The following is an 18,466-nucleotide window of genomic DNA, read 5'->3' as shown; positions in this document are numbered from 1 at the left end:
CCCTCCCTCTCATGATCTGCCTGGGTTCAGAATCAGCATTGCTGTCAGATGGCCATCCAGCCTCTACTTAAAAACCTCCAAAGAAGGAGAGCAAAGAAGGAAAAAGAGGGAGGAAATGGATGCCAGGGCAGCAGAGAACTTGGACAGGAAGCACACTAGCGATCTTTTCTCTTTCTTCAACTAGAGTTTTAAACAGCAACACCTGGTGCTGTCTGGGTCAGATGTGGCAGTACAATCTGAAAGCACATGGTAGACTTGAAATCTGTGGAGCTTCTTCATTTATTTTCTTTTGTGTTTCATTTTCCTAAGCTGCAAGCAAAGTGCTGAAGTAAGCATTAGACATGGGGCTCCCATCCCGACGACCTCCTTCACAATGCTTATTGGGGGGTCACTTGTAGAGTGTAGTTGGGTGGCTTCATCTTTTCCCTGCACATCAAAGCCTCAATCCCTGTCTTGCTTTGTACCTATTTTTGCCCTGTTGGGGTCCAAAAGAACAAGTGATCTCAAGTGGCAAAAAACCCTCCTCAGGGGTCATGTTCAGGGAGAATCAACAGATAATTAAGAACCATTCCCTGTTATCTGCCTATCCTCCCTTACAACTGAACTGGCCAAACTGGCTGAGACTAAGAGTGGAAATACACGTTATTAAGTACCTGAGGATACAGAAGTGCAGGATTTTATGTGTGGTCCTCAGTTCATGTGCAGGCTGTACTTGCTCGGCGCATGTGAATGCCACTTTCACGAGAGCTCCCTATGTGTGATTCCATCTGCAAGTGAGTCCTTTGTGGTGAGAACAAGTACTGCAGGCTCCTTTGACTTGCCAATTTCCATTTCTTTAAGGTGTGAGAAATTGTGAATGGATTTAGATGGGGAAGAAACTGGGATACTTTAGCAGTTGAGGAGGAACTGATATTGAACACAAATTGAAGCGTGACTGTATGAGCCAGTGGATGAAAAGTTTGAAGGGGGGATACGTGAAATGAAGTTTTCTTGAGCATCCCTAGGTACTTAGTAATGTGTGTTTCCACCCTAAGATATCTTGGGGTTGTAGTGGAAAGCTCGATGAAAATTTTGACCCAGCGTGTGGCGGCAATGAAAAGGGCAAACTAGGAACTGAAAATAAAACAGTGAGTATTGTAATGCCATTATATAAAGCTATGGTGCATCCTGGAATACTGTGGGTAGTTTTGGTCCCCGGTATCTCAAAAAAGGCTATTACAGAGCTGGGAAAAGTACATAAAAGGGCAATTAAGATGATTATAGGTTTGGTACACCTTTCCTACGAGGAAAGACTGGAGAGTCTGAGATTTATCAGTCTCAAAAAAAGACTGCTAATGGGAGACAGTTTTATAAAAGTTAAAAAAATTATGCATGGGATGGAGAAAGTGGATGGATGGAGCTTCCCCCTAATCCCATAATACTAAAACTTGGTTGGGAGATATGTTCAGGACAGACAAAAAAAAAGCACTTCTTTACACAATGAGGAATTAAACTGTGGAATTCACTGCCATGGAAGTGGTGATGTCCATGAGCACAGGCAGCTTTAAAAGGCACTTAGACAGATTCATCAATGGCTACTAGCCATGGTGACTGAAGGGTGACTGCCATCTACAAAGGAAGCAAACCTAACAGTGACTGGGACACAGCAACAGGAGACGGCCTCAGCCTCTACACCCTGTTTGTTAGTCCTCTAGGAAAACTAGTTAGCCACTGAGTGAAACAGGATGCTGGACTAGATAGCCCACTGATTTAACCCAACAGCCTGTTCTTATGCCCCCCATTTGCTACAACGACCCTCCCAGTGACATCCTATGCAGCATTGATTCAGTGGGCTTCGACTGGAGGCTTCAGTGGGTTTCAACTGGAGGAACTCCATGAACTGTAAAATCTATTTTGGAGTTCCCCGTAGCCTACTTAAATGGAATAAATAAGTATGTGTATAAACTTATTAACAATTTCCCTTTTCTGTTTATGAACGACAGTGCCATGATGGTTTCTGACATATCTCAGAGACAGCTAAAATCAGGAGCTCACGTATTTCCTCACACAACCCAGCTAAGCCGCTTCTAAATATCTGATGACACTAGTTTAGATCCTCACTGCTTGTTATGCTGGCGGAGAGACCTGGGCATGATACATTGGGAACTCTTATCCTGACTTCTTGCTAGGCTTCGGCTAAGTCGGAGAGATTTCCTTCTAGCAAAATGAGCATCCAATACCACCACTCCGTATTTCAAAAATTGTACAAAGCCCTTTATATTTGATATCTTGTAGCCTCTTGCTAGGCTTCAAAGGAAGATTATATTCACTGGGCAGGTTGTCGATAAAACATAAAATATGAATGAAATAGTAATTTTTATGGCTGATACTGCAGAGGTGTTTGTCATGAGTCTTCCTGTAGGTGGGTAAAGGGAGAAAAAAAACACTCGGATTTTTTTTTTTACAATTTTTTTTTTATTAACCCAAGCTGAGCCAAGAAAAAATCCTGGAAATTATGCAGAAGGTGAAGAACAAAGAACTGAGCATTGAGGAAGCCTTAAATTTTGCCGAAAGAGAGAAAAATGTAGAAGAAAAAGAGGAGAAGCTGCTGCCATGCTTGGCGGTAAGGACACCCTCACTTTTCTTATGCAACAGTGTTACTAAAATGATAAAGGTGAAGTATCCAGAGCATGCAAAAAGTGCTGTCTGTCTATCTATTTATGGAAAAGCTATCTTCCAATATACCTCCTCCCACACTATTCTGTTGCATTCTTATGTGACCAAGAGTTAGAATCTGGGGGATGGCAGATGAAGAAGCCTTGTTAATTCCCTTGAGGGGGGTCAGTGTGGTTAGCAGAAACAGATTTTGTACCCATTTCAATGGTATCTTCAATTGCACCCCTTTCATTTCCCCCATGGCTGCCAAATGAATGCCTAACAATGGGGAAAAGTTAAGAGTAGCACTTACAAACACTGCTGTTGTGAGGTCAAAATCTACCCTCCATCCCTTACATTGGAAAATATACAGCCAAGCTACAAGTGACGCCTGACACAGGTTGGACACTTGTCAGCTTACCTCAAGTTTGGATGGGAAATGTAGGCGTCCTGGTCTTACAGCTTGGCTCTCCATTTAATTGAAGTTTACAGAACCCACCCCCACACACTCAGCGGAGGGGAAGGGGGGCGCCCGGTGAGAGTCCAATGCCTGCACTCCCCTCCTGACCGCATGTTCTTCCTCCCATAGACTGCCTCTCTGTACACTTCAAATAAATGGGGAGCCAAGCTGCAAGACCAGAACGCCTACATTTCCCATCAAAACTTGAGGGAAGCTGACCAGTGTCCAACCTGTGTCAGGCGTCACTTGTAGCTTGGCTCTTAGTGTGTAACCCCTATGAGGTAATTGGTTTAGCCCAGTGGGGTGGAGTCAGTAGCTAGAGGCAGGCTGCTGAGGAGGAGGTTGGTTGCTGGGGAGCTAAATAATAGTAATTTATATACTCTTATGACCTTGAATAAGGGCTGTAAATCCCCAACAAGAGGACAGAAGCCTGACCTACAGTTGCTTGAATTAATGAGAAAGGATTCACCACTTTTTGAAATGTTTAACTGTTTTACCCTTTCAAAGACGTTGATTTAAAGTTTTCTGTATGGTTGCACTTATGAGTTTAGTTTAAAATAATAGTTGTATTTTATTGATGGTTGTACTTATGAGTTATGAGTTTGTTAAAAAAAGTTGTATTTTATTAATTGGTAAAAAGTTTTTAAAAAGAAAAAATCTTTCTTAACTTTGTTGTGTGAAAATTTGCTTCTTAAGCCCCATAGAACCCATAAAAAGAGAAGTTACAAGAAGTTGCAAGTGCCGCAGATTTTGTGTGTGGCAAGGGTGCTACGTATCCCAGTCTATGAGCTCCCAAAGATGCCCCGCACCACTGTTGGGTCCTTGCACCACTGATGCCCTGCACCACTGGTGGGTCCTTCCCTTCATGATGAGTGTTTTGCCAATCGTGACCCTCACATAAGTCAGTTTCCAAAGTTTCACCAGACTCTTGCATGAACATAAAAATGGTGATAAGACTTTGCAGATGAAGGGATGGAACTGTGCAGATAAACAGTTCAAATAGCTCCTGTGACAGGCCTTTTGACAGGCCTCACAGCTTCCTATGATTCTGGGGAACTAGATTGGTTTTGAAATGTGCAACTTCCTCTCAGTTGCTAGATTTTCTTATGGTCAAAAACAACAGCGGGAGTTCCCCTGGTTAACAAGGAAGCACAAACTGAAGAAAAAGACCGGGGAATGCAGTTAGAAGTAATGAATAATCAATCTATATTGTGCAAAGTGCAAAGTGCAATATTAATTATAAATATTCCATACAATAAATAAATCCAATAAATATATTCAAAATTTGCAATACATATTCCGTCTCCAGTATCCGTCTATCTCATTTCCAAAGTTCAAGGGATCTAATAAGCAGTCCAATCAAACAGAGTACAGGAGGGCGCGTGGATGATGGATAAGGATGACTCTGTGCTAAGTGATCCCCAGTCCAAGTCTGGAAAAAGGGTGCCAAGGGGCAATCTGCCAACGGGATGATGCAAGCAAAGTTTTCCAATTCCCGTTTCGTACGTCTTCTTCCTGGGCAGTGAGATGGATTTCTCATGTTTCATTGGCTGAAATGACTCAGCATTCTAGCCATGAAAGAGATTGTTCTTGCAGATACTCACCCCCTTCCACGCACCTCTAGAAATTAGGACACGACATCTGGGGTGGTTGCCCCTTTAAGGAGAAGAACTTCAGTTGTATTTAAAATAGACCCTATCTAGTAAGCCACTTACCGTTTTCCTGACTGTCCTTTTGGGTACATTGGTGTTGGGAGCGCAGATGACCAGTGAGTAAGTGTATTGAAGATATGCTGAACAATATGTAAAGTGTATTTTTGTATCTCTTGATTTTTGAAATGTATTTATTACTTTATAAAATGTATTATTCCAGTCCACTAGAACTACTGCAAGTATTGCAAGTTTTGAATATATTTATTGGATTTATTTATTGTATGGAATATTTATAATTAATTTTGCACTTTGCACTTTGCACAATATAGATTGATTATTCATTACTTCTAACTGCATTCCCCGGTCTTTTTCTTCAGATTTTCTTATGGTAGCAAGTATAAAGGCTTCATGTCCACTGTTGTGAGGTAATTTTAATTTGCTCCTGAATAGTACAGAGGTCACTGAAATAAAGCAACAAAGATTTAGTTATGTACAGGTGGTTTTGAAAGAACAGAAGGCCAGCCCAGACTGTCTCTGGACAGTCACAGGCCCTCCCTGGCTTCTGAGATCTGACAAGATTGGGCTGGCCCAGGACATTCAAGTCAAGCTAAGGGCAACCTAGACACTACAGTTTTAACATCATAATACCCCACAACAGGTCACTTTGTGCACTTTCACCATTGTGGTTATTGTTAAATACTGTCATGGTCTTGGGATCCCCTGCCATACTCATGGACTTGACTTAGGCTGAATCCCTGACCTAAGTTGCATCCACATATACCAGCATAGTGCTAAACTGTCGGAATGATAGTGTCTTCCTGGTGCGATTTAATAATAATAATAACAACATTCGATTTATATACCGCCCTTCAGGACAACTTAATGCCCACTCAGAGCGGTTTACAAAGTATGTTGCTATTATCCCCACAACAAAACACCCTGTGAGGTGGGTGGGGCTGAGAGAGCTCCAGAGAACTGTGACTAGCCCAAGGTCACCCAGCTGGCTTCAAGTGGTGGAGTGGGGAATCAAACCCGGTTCTCCAGATTAGAGTCTCGTGCTCTTAACCGCTGCACCAAACTGGCTGGATTTCTGAGGTCATCATACCACGATTCTGCTCTTGTGGCCCGATGATGTCAGAAATTGCGCCAAGAAGACGCCATCATTCTGACAGTTTAGCACTATGCTGGGATGTGTGGATTCAGCCCTGGAAGCGTAAGAGCTAAGGACTGAACTCTAATGGACATTATGCTCTTATGTTCCTCTGTCTATGTCCTGTGAAAGCGTACAGAGGAGGGGACCCCTCCTGAGCTTATCTGCCTGTCTCCTGAGAAGAAGAACCAGTCATGGATACATAACCTTGGAACCCCTGAACTTTCTAAAACATCCTCTTTGCTCTCATCCTTAGTTGCTTTGCTTTGCTTTTGCTTACATATACACCAGAGCTATTGGAGGATGGGAAGTGGGGACCTAGGCTAGGCAGGCAGCTAAGGGAGGGCTGTACTTAGAATTCAATTTAGGCTTGAGGCTTGGCACAGAACTTCATTTCTGGCAATGAACTTGTAATGGATTGCTGAACTAGTAGATTATCAATAAAACTTTAACTCATGCAGTTCTGGACTCATGCAGTGAAGTCATTGAGATCTACCTGGCAGAACCTTACAAATACATGTATATAAATTCCCTGAGGATATTTCCTTGAATTACTTTTACTCAGGGCTTTTTTTCTGGGAAAAGAGGTGGTGGAACTCAGTGGGTTGCTAGCACAGGGGGCAGCTCTTGGCGGGAGATGGTGCCTCTGGTACCACATGTGCGCGCACAAAGTGCACGCATGCTCCCAGGGCCAATGACATTACTTTGTGTCAGCTGGAATAAGGGGGGAGTTTTTAAAAGTTTAAATCACCCTCGGTGAAAATGGTCACATGGCTGGTGGCCCCGCCCCCTGATCTCCAGACAGAGGGGAGTTTAGATTGCCCTTGAGGGCAATCTAAACTCCCCTCTGTCTGGAGATCAGGGGACGGGGCCACCAGCCATGTGACCATTTTCAAGAGGTTCCAGAACTGGAGATCAGGGGGTGGGGCCACCAGCCATGTGACCATTTTCAAGAGGTTCCAGAACTTCCACCGTGTTCCAGCTGAAAAAAATCCCTGCTTTTACAACTATCTTCTTTGCCTGGTTGGTTCCCTCATCTTTTCCTGTCAATTATGGCCTGTTAGCTCTCCCTCTTTGACAGGTTATCACTATATCCTTAGAGGCTGTATTTGCAAGTTCCTGCTGAGGCTTTGCCAGTAGAAGGGCAGAAGCATCAAGGATTGCCCAGCTAGGCTTCTTCCTCTTTTGTTTTACCATCATTCCTTTCACAACAAGTTGCAATCAGCAGCTAAATATAGGACCAGCAAGTTCTTTAGAACATTTCCCCCCCATCCTGGAGTACCCAAACTGGACAGTCCTATAGAAATCAGGTTGGGTAAAAAACAAATGAAAATCTAATAGGCGGATCTGATGAGTCCAATCCATCCCATTCTGGGGAGGGCATGCTGAGTGACAGTCAGAGATCCCTGGATATCTCAACCACACTATCAAAAATCACAAGACGGAAAGCATTTCCACAAATAGCCTCATCTTGTGACAATTAACGGATCCACAGAATAGACGGAATGTGTGAAGCATGACTCAAAAGCCAGAATTCAGGAGTTGGAGATCCCTTTGCAAAATATTCTGTTCATAGCTAAAGAGTTGTAGGGACACTGCAAATTTTGCAGCATGAGTTTGCCAGTCAAATTTACCATGTTCAGCTGTGTTAATCAGATGTGAGTCAATCATCCAGCCTCTCTGGTTCATGCCAAACCATGGCGAATGTCTGCGTAACAGGTTTGCACTGAGTTTTTGCAAAACCACACATGTATGAAGATGCTGCCAATTCAAATCGATTGGCAGCCATTAGCATCACTAGGGACTTCGTAGACAAGCACCGAAGGATTTTATTAAAACACAGCATTTATTTGTGACTGATTTATATGAGCGTGGGTGATTTACTTGTCTATTTAAACAATTGCCTGCTTAGAAGAGCAGGTAAACAGCACAACCTGTGAAGCAACCTGCTGAACAGCCATGAATAGGTCGAAGAACACTCCAATCAATCATCGAAAAATTGGGCTCCCTTTCTGAGATTGAGCAACACGAAATGAGCCAAATTGGAGAGTGTTTGAGCATCTATAGTATATTCCCGTACAAACAGTTTTGGGTTCTATTTTCTTCTCAATATGTTACCTGTTTTTCCTGTCAGTGACAATCATCTATGATATAATTCCATTCCCCAAACATACTATGAAATAGAAGGAGAGATGTAGAGCTTAATTTCTAAAAATGCAAGTTTCTCTTGAAAAGTTAATCACTTCTTTTTTTTCCTTAAAAACCTGTGAACGATTTACTGGAACATTTGCTCAGATGTTTCCAAGATTTTCCTTCTGTCCTCTTAATCCCACCTTCTTTTATATACTTGGAGCATCTGTTACCTTAGTCTTTGTGCATTTCACATTAACCTCCCCCATGGAATAGGGATCTACTGTACTTCTATAGATGTAGAACATAGGATGGGGGGGAGAAGAATGGTGGAATTGGATAGAAATAAAGTGAATGAGCTCAACATTCAGTGAAGATAAAAAAAAGTGGGGATTTCAACCTGGATAAAAATTCTCCTGCCCATGATGATTTGAAGAGCAGAAGAAAAATGAAGGGGGCGGGGTTTATAATTTGATGGTGGTGTGGTAGGAACCCCCCAATCTCTATGGTAAAAACCATAAAGATTATAGGGATTCCTAGAGTGTCGTCCAGAAGTGATGTCATATTCTTCAAATCTCCATCCAGATATGATGTCACTTCTTCCATGTCATTCTAGGAATTGCGCTAGTCTCCATTTTTTTAATCATAGGGACTGGGGAAATTTGTAGAGCACCACGGAGGATGTGACATCACATTTCCTGAAACTCTACTCTCCCCAGGCACCACTTGCTCAATTGTCAAAAGTTTTCCAGTACAGAGCTGGCAACCCTAGTCGTACCATACTGAACCAACCCTCAAGACAGCTCATGTCTGTGTGTTGAGCTTTGCCAAATTCTGTCACCACCTATTTGCCACCATAACTTTTGGGTACACATTTATACTACCACACACCTAACGATCAAAGTTTAGATACCTGTCTTAAGCTAAGCTCATTGTCTCCAGATCAGCTTGAGTTTCCAATACAATACAGTAAAATGTATCATAGCCTAGATACAGCCGTCATTGTAGTACACTCCACTAAACAATAATTTGCTGGTACAGCAGCTCATGGAATTGGAAGAGCTCTTAGGAGAGCTGTTGCAAGTGCTTGAAATTTGCCAAGATCCTCAGTCTGCAAATATAAATAAGATTAAGCAGCCAACTTTGATTTGTGAATATGGAACAACTTACTGGTTTCTGTTCTATCCTGAAAGGCGTGCCCTTTATCTGTCTTGGCTGGTTTGCTTACATATCCCTTCCCTCCTCTTTTGCGCTCCAAGCTCTCATTACTCTCAAATCATTAGGATTTGTGGATGCTGAACACTTCCAAAAATCAATCCATTAAGGTGCCACAATTCATCTCAGGGCAGCTGTGTTGCAAATCATGGAAACACAAAAGGGAATGTTGCATCAAGATGAGCAGAAGGAGCACAATGACTTATTCAAGCCCACTAATCTTTTGCAGGATCCTCGGGACTTGCCAAACGGTGGCTCACAATTCAACTTCAGTGTCTACAAGTATAAGCACTACCGGTGGCAGAAACGAATTTTGCAGGTACGTATATGAACAAAATCAACCACCTGCTTTTTCAAACATGCACACAACAGAAGAAAGCCTTATGATGTGGTTTAACTTCCAGCTTTGATCTAAGCTACAGAAGTTGAGGAATTCCCAAATTCTGATGTCAAAGGGACAATTCCCTGCGCTCCGAATATCCCTATCTAGCATCAATTGTCTGATAAATCTTTGTCCCTGTTTTTGTTTTTTTGGATTGTGTTGATAAAATTTTGTTAAATCAACCATTTTGAACAAGATTTGGGTCCAATAGCACTTTAAGGGTTTCCAGAGTATTATCTAGACAACTAGATTTCCAGGGTATGCGCTTTCAAGAGTCAGATACATGGAGTAGAAAAAGGAAGGAGGTACCCTCCTACCCTCTCCCTGGATTATAAAGACTCCATCCTTTTTCAACGCCATGTATCTGACGAAGGGAGCTCTGACTCTTGAAAGCTCATACCCTGGAAATCTTGTTGGTCTTCAAAGTGCTACTGGACCTGAATCTTGCTCTTCTACTACAGACAAACACAGCTATCCACTTGAAAAAACGTCTTTGACATACCATTGTACAGGATGTACTTTCATCACAGGTATCTAGAAGTTAAATCTCAGTGCATAAGTCTTGTTACTCCTGCATATATTTTTAAAATGCATGCACATGAATGCTAAGAGCATGCAGCCATTTTGTGTGACTTGCAGCTGCTAACTGTGTTTTGTTCTGCCACTGTTGCAGATTTAATAAATATGACACACAGCAGGCAGAGTAGACCCTCTTGCAAAATGTAATGTGGATAGGCTTTGAGCAGTGATCTTTCATCTGAGAACTGGGATACTTTACATGTATGTCCATTTTTTCACCTACAAATTATTGGAGAGTATGCAGTTCACATGTTCAGCAAAATCAAAGATTGTCTTGGACTGTGCTACTTCTGCATACAAGAGTGGGAATCACACTCTTACCTACCTTAAAAATTCCATGCCGATTCAGAACTAGCATGCCAGCGAGAACATTCCTCATGGACGTGTTAGTTTGCTGTGTTCCAAGAGGCTGTCTTCCTTATTGGGTAGCTTTCAAATCTGTGATCATATGAGTTTCTCCCATAAGTGTGTGCATGGCTGCAAACTGCCTCTCTTTTCCTGGGGAGTATGAAAAACAACCATTTCCATTCATAGAGCATCGATGCATGCTAAAGTTAATAGTATGCATGAAAGCTTTCTGTTGCACTGTGGCTCAGAAATAATAAACCCCACCATGGGACATGTAGGGATGTGCTGGAGTCCACACTTAGTGACTTGGCTATGACTGTGTTGAGAGAGACCTTTGAGATTCAAGGCAGGAATTGGATGCAGAGTGGAGGAATGTGCATAGAGTTAGATGTACTACAGTAACACATAATTCCTGGTTTTCTGTTTGATTTGGCAAATCCAGTCATCTCTATTTGATTTACCTGCTAGGCAAGACTACTCTGCACCTCCTCTTAGGATTAAAAATGGTGGCACAATATAGTGGGTGGGACTGGCCATGATTGGCCATACACATTGGTAATTTGTGCATTTATGCACTATTAACACTACAGATTTATGGTGCTGGCATGGTTTTTCTGTAATTTGAGTATCTTCTGTAAGTGCAGAGAAGGTATTCGTTTTCCAAATATGAATCATTGATGAGAAATCTAATGTGTGGTGTTATCATTCCTGCATTTATAGATGGCGAATGTCCACTATTTGGTGAATGTCAACATTCATAGAAAAATGTCAGTCTCGGACAAATGCACGGAATGTCCAGAACACCACTCAATGTTGGCAGCTGCATGTTGAGGGCTGCCAACAGGCCTGAAGAAAAAAAAAGTCCCTTTAACAGAGGATTAATATATGGAAAGAGACAGTTGAAACTTTTTATATCATGGAGGTAAACAACATCAATTAGTAAATAACATCTCATTAAGTTTCTATTAAAAGGACAGTTTTTTTCCCTCCAGGCCTGTTGGCAACCCTACATGGGAATGCCAGTATTCACTGGTATACCTAAAATGCTCAAGCTAGTGGCTTGTAACTTGGGGGTGCTGCAGGATCCTGACCCAAGTCTGTTGTGGCATACAGTGCCTTTATCAGCTTTGGGTGTTGTGCCAGCTGTGGCCCTTCTTTGAAAAGTGTGATCTGGCCACAATGATCCATTCTTTGATTACATCCAGTTTAGATTACTTTAACACATTCTGTGTGAGGCTACCTCTGAAAATGGTGCAGAAATACAAGCTGGTCCAAACTGTGGTAGCCAGGCTACTGTCAGGGGTGAGATACAAGAATCGGATTGCTCTGGTGTGAAAAGTTCTGCACTGGATGCCCTTGTTTCTGGGCACAATTCAAAATGTTGATTCTGTCATTTACAGAAATAAACAGCTTGGGGGTACTTGAAGGTCTGCCTCCTCCGCTATTGGCTAAAATTTTCCTCCCAGGCCCTGCTCCCTGTGCCCTGCCTTCAGAGGTGAGGTCAGTGTAGCATCTTGCTTATGGAATACCCTTTCCCTTGAGGTTTGCTTCATTTCTAGAGTAGGGTTGTCAGGTCCCCTTGCCCTCCTGGCAGGAGAGGGGAAGACCTGGCTTTTAACTCCGCGCATTCTTTATTGTTTACTCGTGCGTGTGCTGTGTGCGCCGTCCCACAGCTGTGGGGTGATGGCACTTCTGGGGACGTCACTGCCAGCAATGGCACAGTGTAGCTGCAGGGGAGCGCCCCCTTCACAGCAGGCCTATTTGGGCCTCAAATGGGCCCTAACTCGGCCTGTTTGGGGCCCAAATCGGCCTGTGGTGAAGCACACAGAAATGCTTCTGGGGTGGCGCGATGACATCAGTGATGTTGTCGTGCGATCCCTGGAGCATGCCTGGGAGGCCCATTCCCATGCCTTCCTCCCCCGCTGTCCAGGTAAATGGGGGCAGGGGAGACAGATGGTGAAAGCTGGGGATACCCTACCTCCACCAGGGGAATGGGATCCCTATTTTTAGACTTCTCTAAAAAAAATTAAAAATTAAATTTTTAAAAATTTAAAAACTTCTCTAAATATAAAAAATAGAAGTAAAAAAGGAAGAAAAAAGAGAAAAAAGAAAGAAAATAATACACAGGGAAAACTTCCGATTTTCTCCACAATTACAAGTGAGATTACAGAATCATCTCTTACTCTATAATTACAAAGCAAAGCTCTCTCTTTTTCTGTTGTCTAATTTCTCTCTCCCCGTCATCAACATCACAAATCATTTCTATCAGTTTCATGCAAAAAGTCCATAAGGGGTTTCCAGTCAGCAATAAAAGTAGATATTGTCTTTTCTCTAATAAAAGAAGTAAGTTTAGCCATCTCTGCTAGCTCCAACATCTTCACCAACCATTCCTCTACTGTAGGTATTGTTGAACCCTTCCACTTTTGTGCATATAATAGTCTCGCTGCTATTGTCATATATAAAAACAAAGTTCCATGGCTTTTTTCTAACTGTTTGTGCATTAGACCCAAAAGAAACACCTCTAGTTTCAGTTGTATATTGATCTTTAAGCTCTTCTGGCTCCATTAGTGTATTTGTATCCAAAACTTTTTGACTTTAGTATTGGTCCACCATATATGATAAAATGTCTCTTCACATTTTTCACATTTCCAACATAAATTTGAAATACCTTTATACATTCTGACCAATTTCTCCAGAGACATATTCCAGCAGTACATCGTTTTATAAGAATTCTCTTTGAGATTAGAGTTTAATGGCAATTTCAGTCATTTCACTCACATATTTTCCCATTGTTCCATTCATATAGTATATCCAATTTTTTTAGCCCATTTTATCATGGACTCCTTCACTTGTTCTTCCTCTGTCTCAAATCTCAACAGGAGTGTATACATTTTTGCAATAACATGTTCATTATACATACACAATTCTATTTCAAATTCATTCTTGGCTTGTTTAAAACCATAAAGTCTTTTATCCAGTTTAAACCTTTCTAATAATTGTACACAAGAAAACCATTGACAAATATGGTCTTCTCTTATCAAATCGTCTCTTGATTTTATTTTACATTCCTCTTGAAAAAATTCTAAAATCTCCCCATATGTTAACCATTTATGCTCACTTTTCAGTTCTCGTTTATAATGTGCTTCGTGTGCTGAGAGCCACAAAGGTCTTTTCGGGCACAGCTTAGATTTGTATTTATTCCATATTCTCAAAATGGCATGTCTAACATAGTGGTTTTTGAACCCTACATTAAACTTGGCTTTGTCGTACCTCAATTATCCATGCCACCCAAATCTCAGATCATGTCCTCCTAACTCTAATAACTTTCTATTTCTCAGCAACATCCAGAGTGCATTTTCTCTTTCAGCCACTTGCTACATTCTCACACAATGATTAGAAATCAATACTGTGTACTGGAGTGAGACAGTCAATCTGTGATTTTCATTGCTGATTGTATCCTGCTGCACAAACAACTCACAGCAAAGGGGAATTCTTTGTCTGAGAGAGACCACCTTTGTTTTTATGTATTGGTCATTTCCAAGCAGAATTATACCAGCTGTGCAGGCAACCATCAGAGGGCTCATGTGACATCTGCACTTGATGGCAAGACATTTCGGCAGGTCCCCAGGACCACGCAAACAGCTTTTTCTGGCCATTTACAAACAATACTTTCATTTCTGATGAATTCTTCTGATCATATCCCTCAGCACGATCATCACCTCTGGTACGTGCAAGTCAAAAATGCTGTGATATTTCCTGTGCCATCCTAAATCCAGTTATATTCTGTTCAGTCCATTGACTTCATTGGATTTAGAAGGGTGTAAGTCTGCTTAGGACAGCACTGCTAAGCAAGTAACTGGAAGCTGTATTGGTAGGCAGCATCCTGCTTGTATTAGCTGCATGAGAAAGCTCAAACCTCTCTCTCTTTCTCTCTCACGCATACACAAACGCACACTTTTGTCTCTCCTAAGAATGTCACCTACAGTCCAGTGATAAGCACAATTATGCCTTTTTAATATATTGAAATCAATGGGCTTCAGCGTATGTCAATGTGCTTTGAGTTGCACTGTTAGTGTTTTCCTAAGTGTGGATTTTTTTAAAATACAGCATGTATATCAGAGATCTGAGAGATCTGTAGTCAGGCTCTCCCACTTGTTTAGAAGCAAAAAGCTTTTTACGGCACAGGGGACCCTTAGTTTGGATCAGTGCTATTGTTCGGGGCTGTGAGGGTTAACTGTTCCTGGTACAGGAGGGGCTCGTGTGAGCCAAGTGGCCTTGATCTGTGGATAGTTAAATCTGGAGACGGGAGCCATGAACGCTCAAGAGAAATCTTCCTGCACACCTGAAAAATGCCCCAGGTTTGCAGAAAAATCTGAAATCTAAACAAAACAATACAAAAAATACATTGGTGGTTAACCTCCCTCCACCCAAATGATTAAAAGAACTCCTGTCACTTTAACTAGATGCTCTCAGTGTCTGTTTCTGGGCAACAAAGTAGCTGTTAGGTCACTATTCCAGGCTTGGTTTCTGCCAGGAAAAGGCAGGGGCAGCGGGCAGGGCCCTTTCCAGGGCTGTTTGGGCCTTTGAGGGAAGACTCATTGGGGCCAGGCCAAGAAACAACCACCAGGCGACTTGATACTACATGACTTGCATGACTCACCCAGGTCCAGCTGCTTGTTACTGTTCAACAACCCAACCCCCAAAAGAGTAGGATCTGGGAGACCCAGGTTCGAATCACCACTCTTCTGTGGAAGCTCACTGGGTGACTTTGATCCAGACAAACACTCTCAGCCTAACCTACCTCTCAGGGTTGTTGAGAGGATAATATAGAGGCAAGGAGAATGATGTAAGCTGGTTTGGATCCCCACTGTGGAGAAAGACCATATATAAATGAAATAAATGAGGTAAATTAGTAAATATAGATGAAGATGGGAGACAGATGAAAGAAAGGACGTAGGGGAAAGTGAGCATTTGGGGGCTGCCAGGAGTAGGGAAACAGGAAATAATGGGGGGAAGGGATACAGGAAAAGCGAAGAACCCACTGCATCTCCTTGCCGGTTCCCCTCCATGCAACTGAGCCCTACCTGGGGTGGAATGGGAAAGATGGAAACCGAGGGACAGACAAAAGGGATTGGGAAGCAGAAAAGGAAGCAGGGAAAGGGGAGAGGCTATGGGGGTGGCAAAAGATGACATGGTGCAGGAGGGGATTGTGAGATGCCCCCTGAAAGTCCTTGCAAATCCCATACTTGCTTATTTAAATTTGTTGCTCTCATGTTGTCTGTTTTCCCTCTGCAGAACAAATAGCAGCTTTGTAGCAGCAATTTATATAGGGAAACAGTGTGTGTTTTAAACTTTTATTTTAAGGTATTGGAAATCCCCGTCAAGGATATCTTGTATCTTGTTTGCATTAGCTAATAATCCTGTAAGAAGGTGCCCCCTGTCCCACTGCTACCCACTTTGATTCTGGGCTTCATAGGCAGTTTATGGCAGCCACAATAATCCCTATTTATGAGGGAGAGAGTCCGGACTCAAACCCACACAGGGTCCACTCTTTCCTCTTCCCAGGGACTTTACCAGACAGGCAGCCTGCCCCCTTTATTCACTACCCCTTGCCCAGCTAAATACCCAGGGTATTGGAGTAAGGGAACTTAATATGTATTTCCCATATACCCTGACCGCATTTAGTTTCTTAGACATAGGGTTGGCAGGTCTCCCTGGCACGAAAGTCAGGGATGGGGAAGTTGTAGTGGAGGGGTGTGCCGGGGGGACTTACCCCCAGAGCACTTCTTCATCATGCTGGGAATGACATTATTCCCAGCATGACGTGGAAGCGACAGGTTGTGGGTAGGCTAATTTGATAAAAATCAGCTTCAAACACTAGACTGAGGGCCAATTTTTATCAAATCAGCCCTGCGCACGACCCATCACTTCTGCAGCATGCTGGGAATGATGTTATTTCCACCATGATAGGAAAGTGCTCCAGAGTGCACTGGAGCACGCTATGGGTTTCTAGGCCCCTGCCCATACCTTTTACACCTGCCAGCCAGGTGAGAGGTGATGGAGTGTGGAGGCTGGGAGTCCAGGATTCCCGGCCCCTACCAGGGGATTTGTAACCCTACTCAGACACCTTGGTCATGACCAGATTGAATTATGGTTGTGTATGTGTGTGTCTTTTCTCTAAGCCTACAACTTCCAGACAATTAGAGTTAAAACAGCAAAAAAATAAAACTTATTTACAAGATGAACAACATAGGAGAGAGTGATTCAGACACATGGATATATTAAGATGTCAATTGATAACTCTCATAACTCATAACAGTGGGTGGTTACAATATAATGTAACAGGTGGCAGTGGCCTAAAATCCCTCTCTTCTCTCTAACTGTTAACACATCTCAACAGCCACCAGCTCCTAGCATTCAGTTAACTCTCATTGGCTGCTTGTCATTGGGAGAGGCAGAAGTTAACTTGTCCATCACAGGTGTTTTCTTTGATTTCTCTAGCTTCTTGTGCATCTCTCCTATTTGTACCCTCACAGTGCTGTGAAACTCAGTTGGTATAAGCAAGGGGAAGCAAACATCTGTTATTTGAACTACTGTTCAGCTTGCTACCAAATAAAATAGATTAAATAAAATAGAAAACAACTAAAGTCAGTTGTGACTAAAGCTGCAATTGTATGAATGCACTGAGACCCATGGAGTTTCCTTCCAAATCAGGCAATGTAAGTCCTGTTGAAATCAATGGAACAAATAAGAAGTGACAAATGAGCTCTGCTGCTTTCATTGAGACTTTGTCATGATCAGCTTTAACTAGATTGGGGCCATATGTTTTAGGTTGACAGGTAAGTCATGCATCAGATAAAACATAACATCCAAGTGCAATTTGTTCTCTCTTGTTCCCTTTCCAGGATATATAGGGTGGCCACTTACTTTTTCCCATTGGGAAATCACCTGCAACAGAAATGTAAGGAGTCAATGTAATAATAGGGGGAAGTTGCCAACTTTGATGGGGGGGGAAGAGCTTGTGTTTTCAACATCTGCACAATGGATCGAAAAATTAATTAAATGTAGGTTTTTCATCACTAACTTTTCATGGCAGAAAAAAGTTTTTTTTCCTGGTACCTGACTGTTATGCAGCTGTCAAAGACACAAGAGCCTAGGCATAAAAAAAAAAAAAGATAACTGCTCTACAGCCTGTTGATACCTTTCACTTCTGTCCTCCTATTTCCCTATGGCTAGCTGTTCCATAGAATCTGATCTCTTCTATCCACCAACTGTGATTTAATTCACTTTTCAGATGAGATACAGATAACGAACTAGCCTATGAACTTGGTATCCATCATTTCATATAGGGTTAACTCAGGCAGTTCCTTAACTCAGCTGGGAGACTCAAACTTTCATCATCAAAGCACCAATGGGTGCCTTTCAGCATTGCTGGTGGCAAACACTCTTGTCAGTGTATCTGCAATGGTCTGGGCTTGCCTCATGGGGCAGCTTCAGGGCATTGGGTCCAAGATCTGAAGCAAACAGATTCAATCTGACTTGGGCCTGCTGTGGAGCAGCATATACCACTTATATCAAGGGTGTTTCTTCAGTAGACACAGAAATACAATTGGATCCCAATGTATATTCACTCTGGAGAAAGCTCCACTGTCTTCAGTGTGAAGCATACTGCCAGGTAAAGTATGCATTGGACTGTAACTCAGCTAGGGCTGTCAGCTTCCAAGTAGGGCCTGGAGATCTCTTGGAAATACAGCTGATTTCCAGAATACAGAGATCAGTTCTCCAGGAGAAGATGACTGCTTTGGATCGTAGACTGTATGGCATTATGTCCCATAGAGGTCCCTCCCCTCCCCAAACCACACCCTCCCCAGATTCTGCCCCAAATCTCCAGGAAATTCCCAGTTTGGAGTTGCCAA

The 18,466-nt window shown here is 42.5% G+C and overlaps 1 protein-coding gene across 3 annotated transcripts in view; it reads left to right on the top strand.

Annotated features, from left to right (window-relative positions):
- LOC129331349 (uncharacterized) overlaps positions 1-18,466 on the top strand; it is a 124,838-nt gene that overhangs the window by 30,758 nt on the left and 75,614 nt on the right. For all 3 annotated transcript variants that reach the window (XM_054981866.1, XM_054981864.1, XM_054981865.1), the window contains exons 2-3: positions 2,468-2,602; positions 9,471-9,560. In XM_054981866.1, the coding sequence (XP_054837841.1) occupies positions 2,468-2,602; positions 9,471-9,560 (225 nt within the window). The remainder of the gene's footprint in view (positions 1-2,467; positions 2,603-9,470; positions 9,561-18,466) is intronic.

Source organism: Eublepharis macularius, chromosome 5, assembly GCF_028583425.1.
Source record: "Eublepharis macularius isolate TG4126 chromosome 5, MPM_Emac_v1.0, whole genome shotgun sequence".
Taxonomy (NCBI): domain Eukaryota; kingdom Metazoa; phylum Chordata; class Lepidosauria; order Squamata; family Eublepharidae; genus Eublepharis; species Eublepharis macularius.
This window is presented reverse-complemented; position numbering and strand designations above follow the sequence as displayed.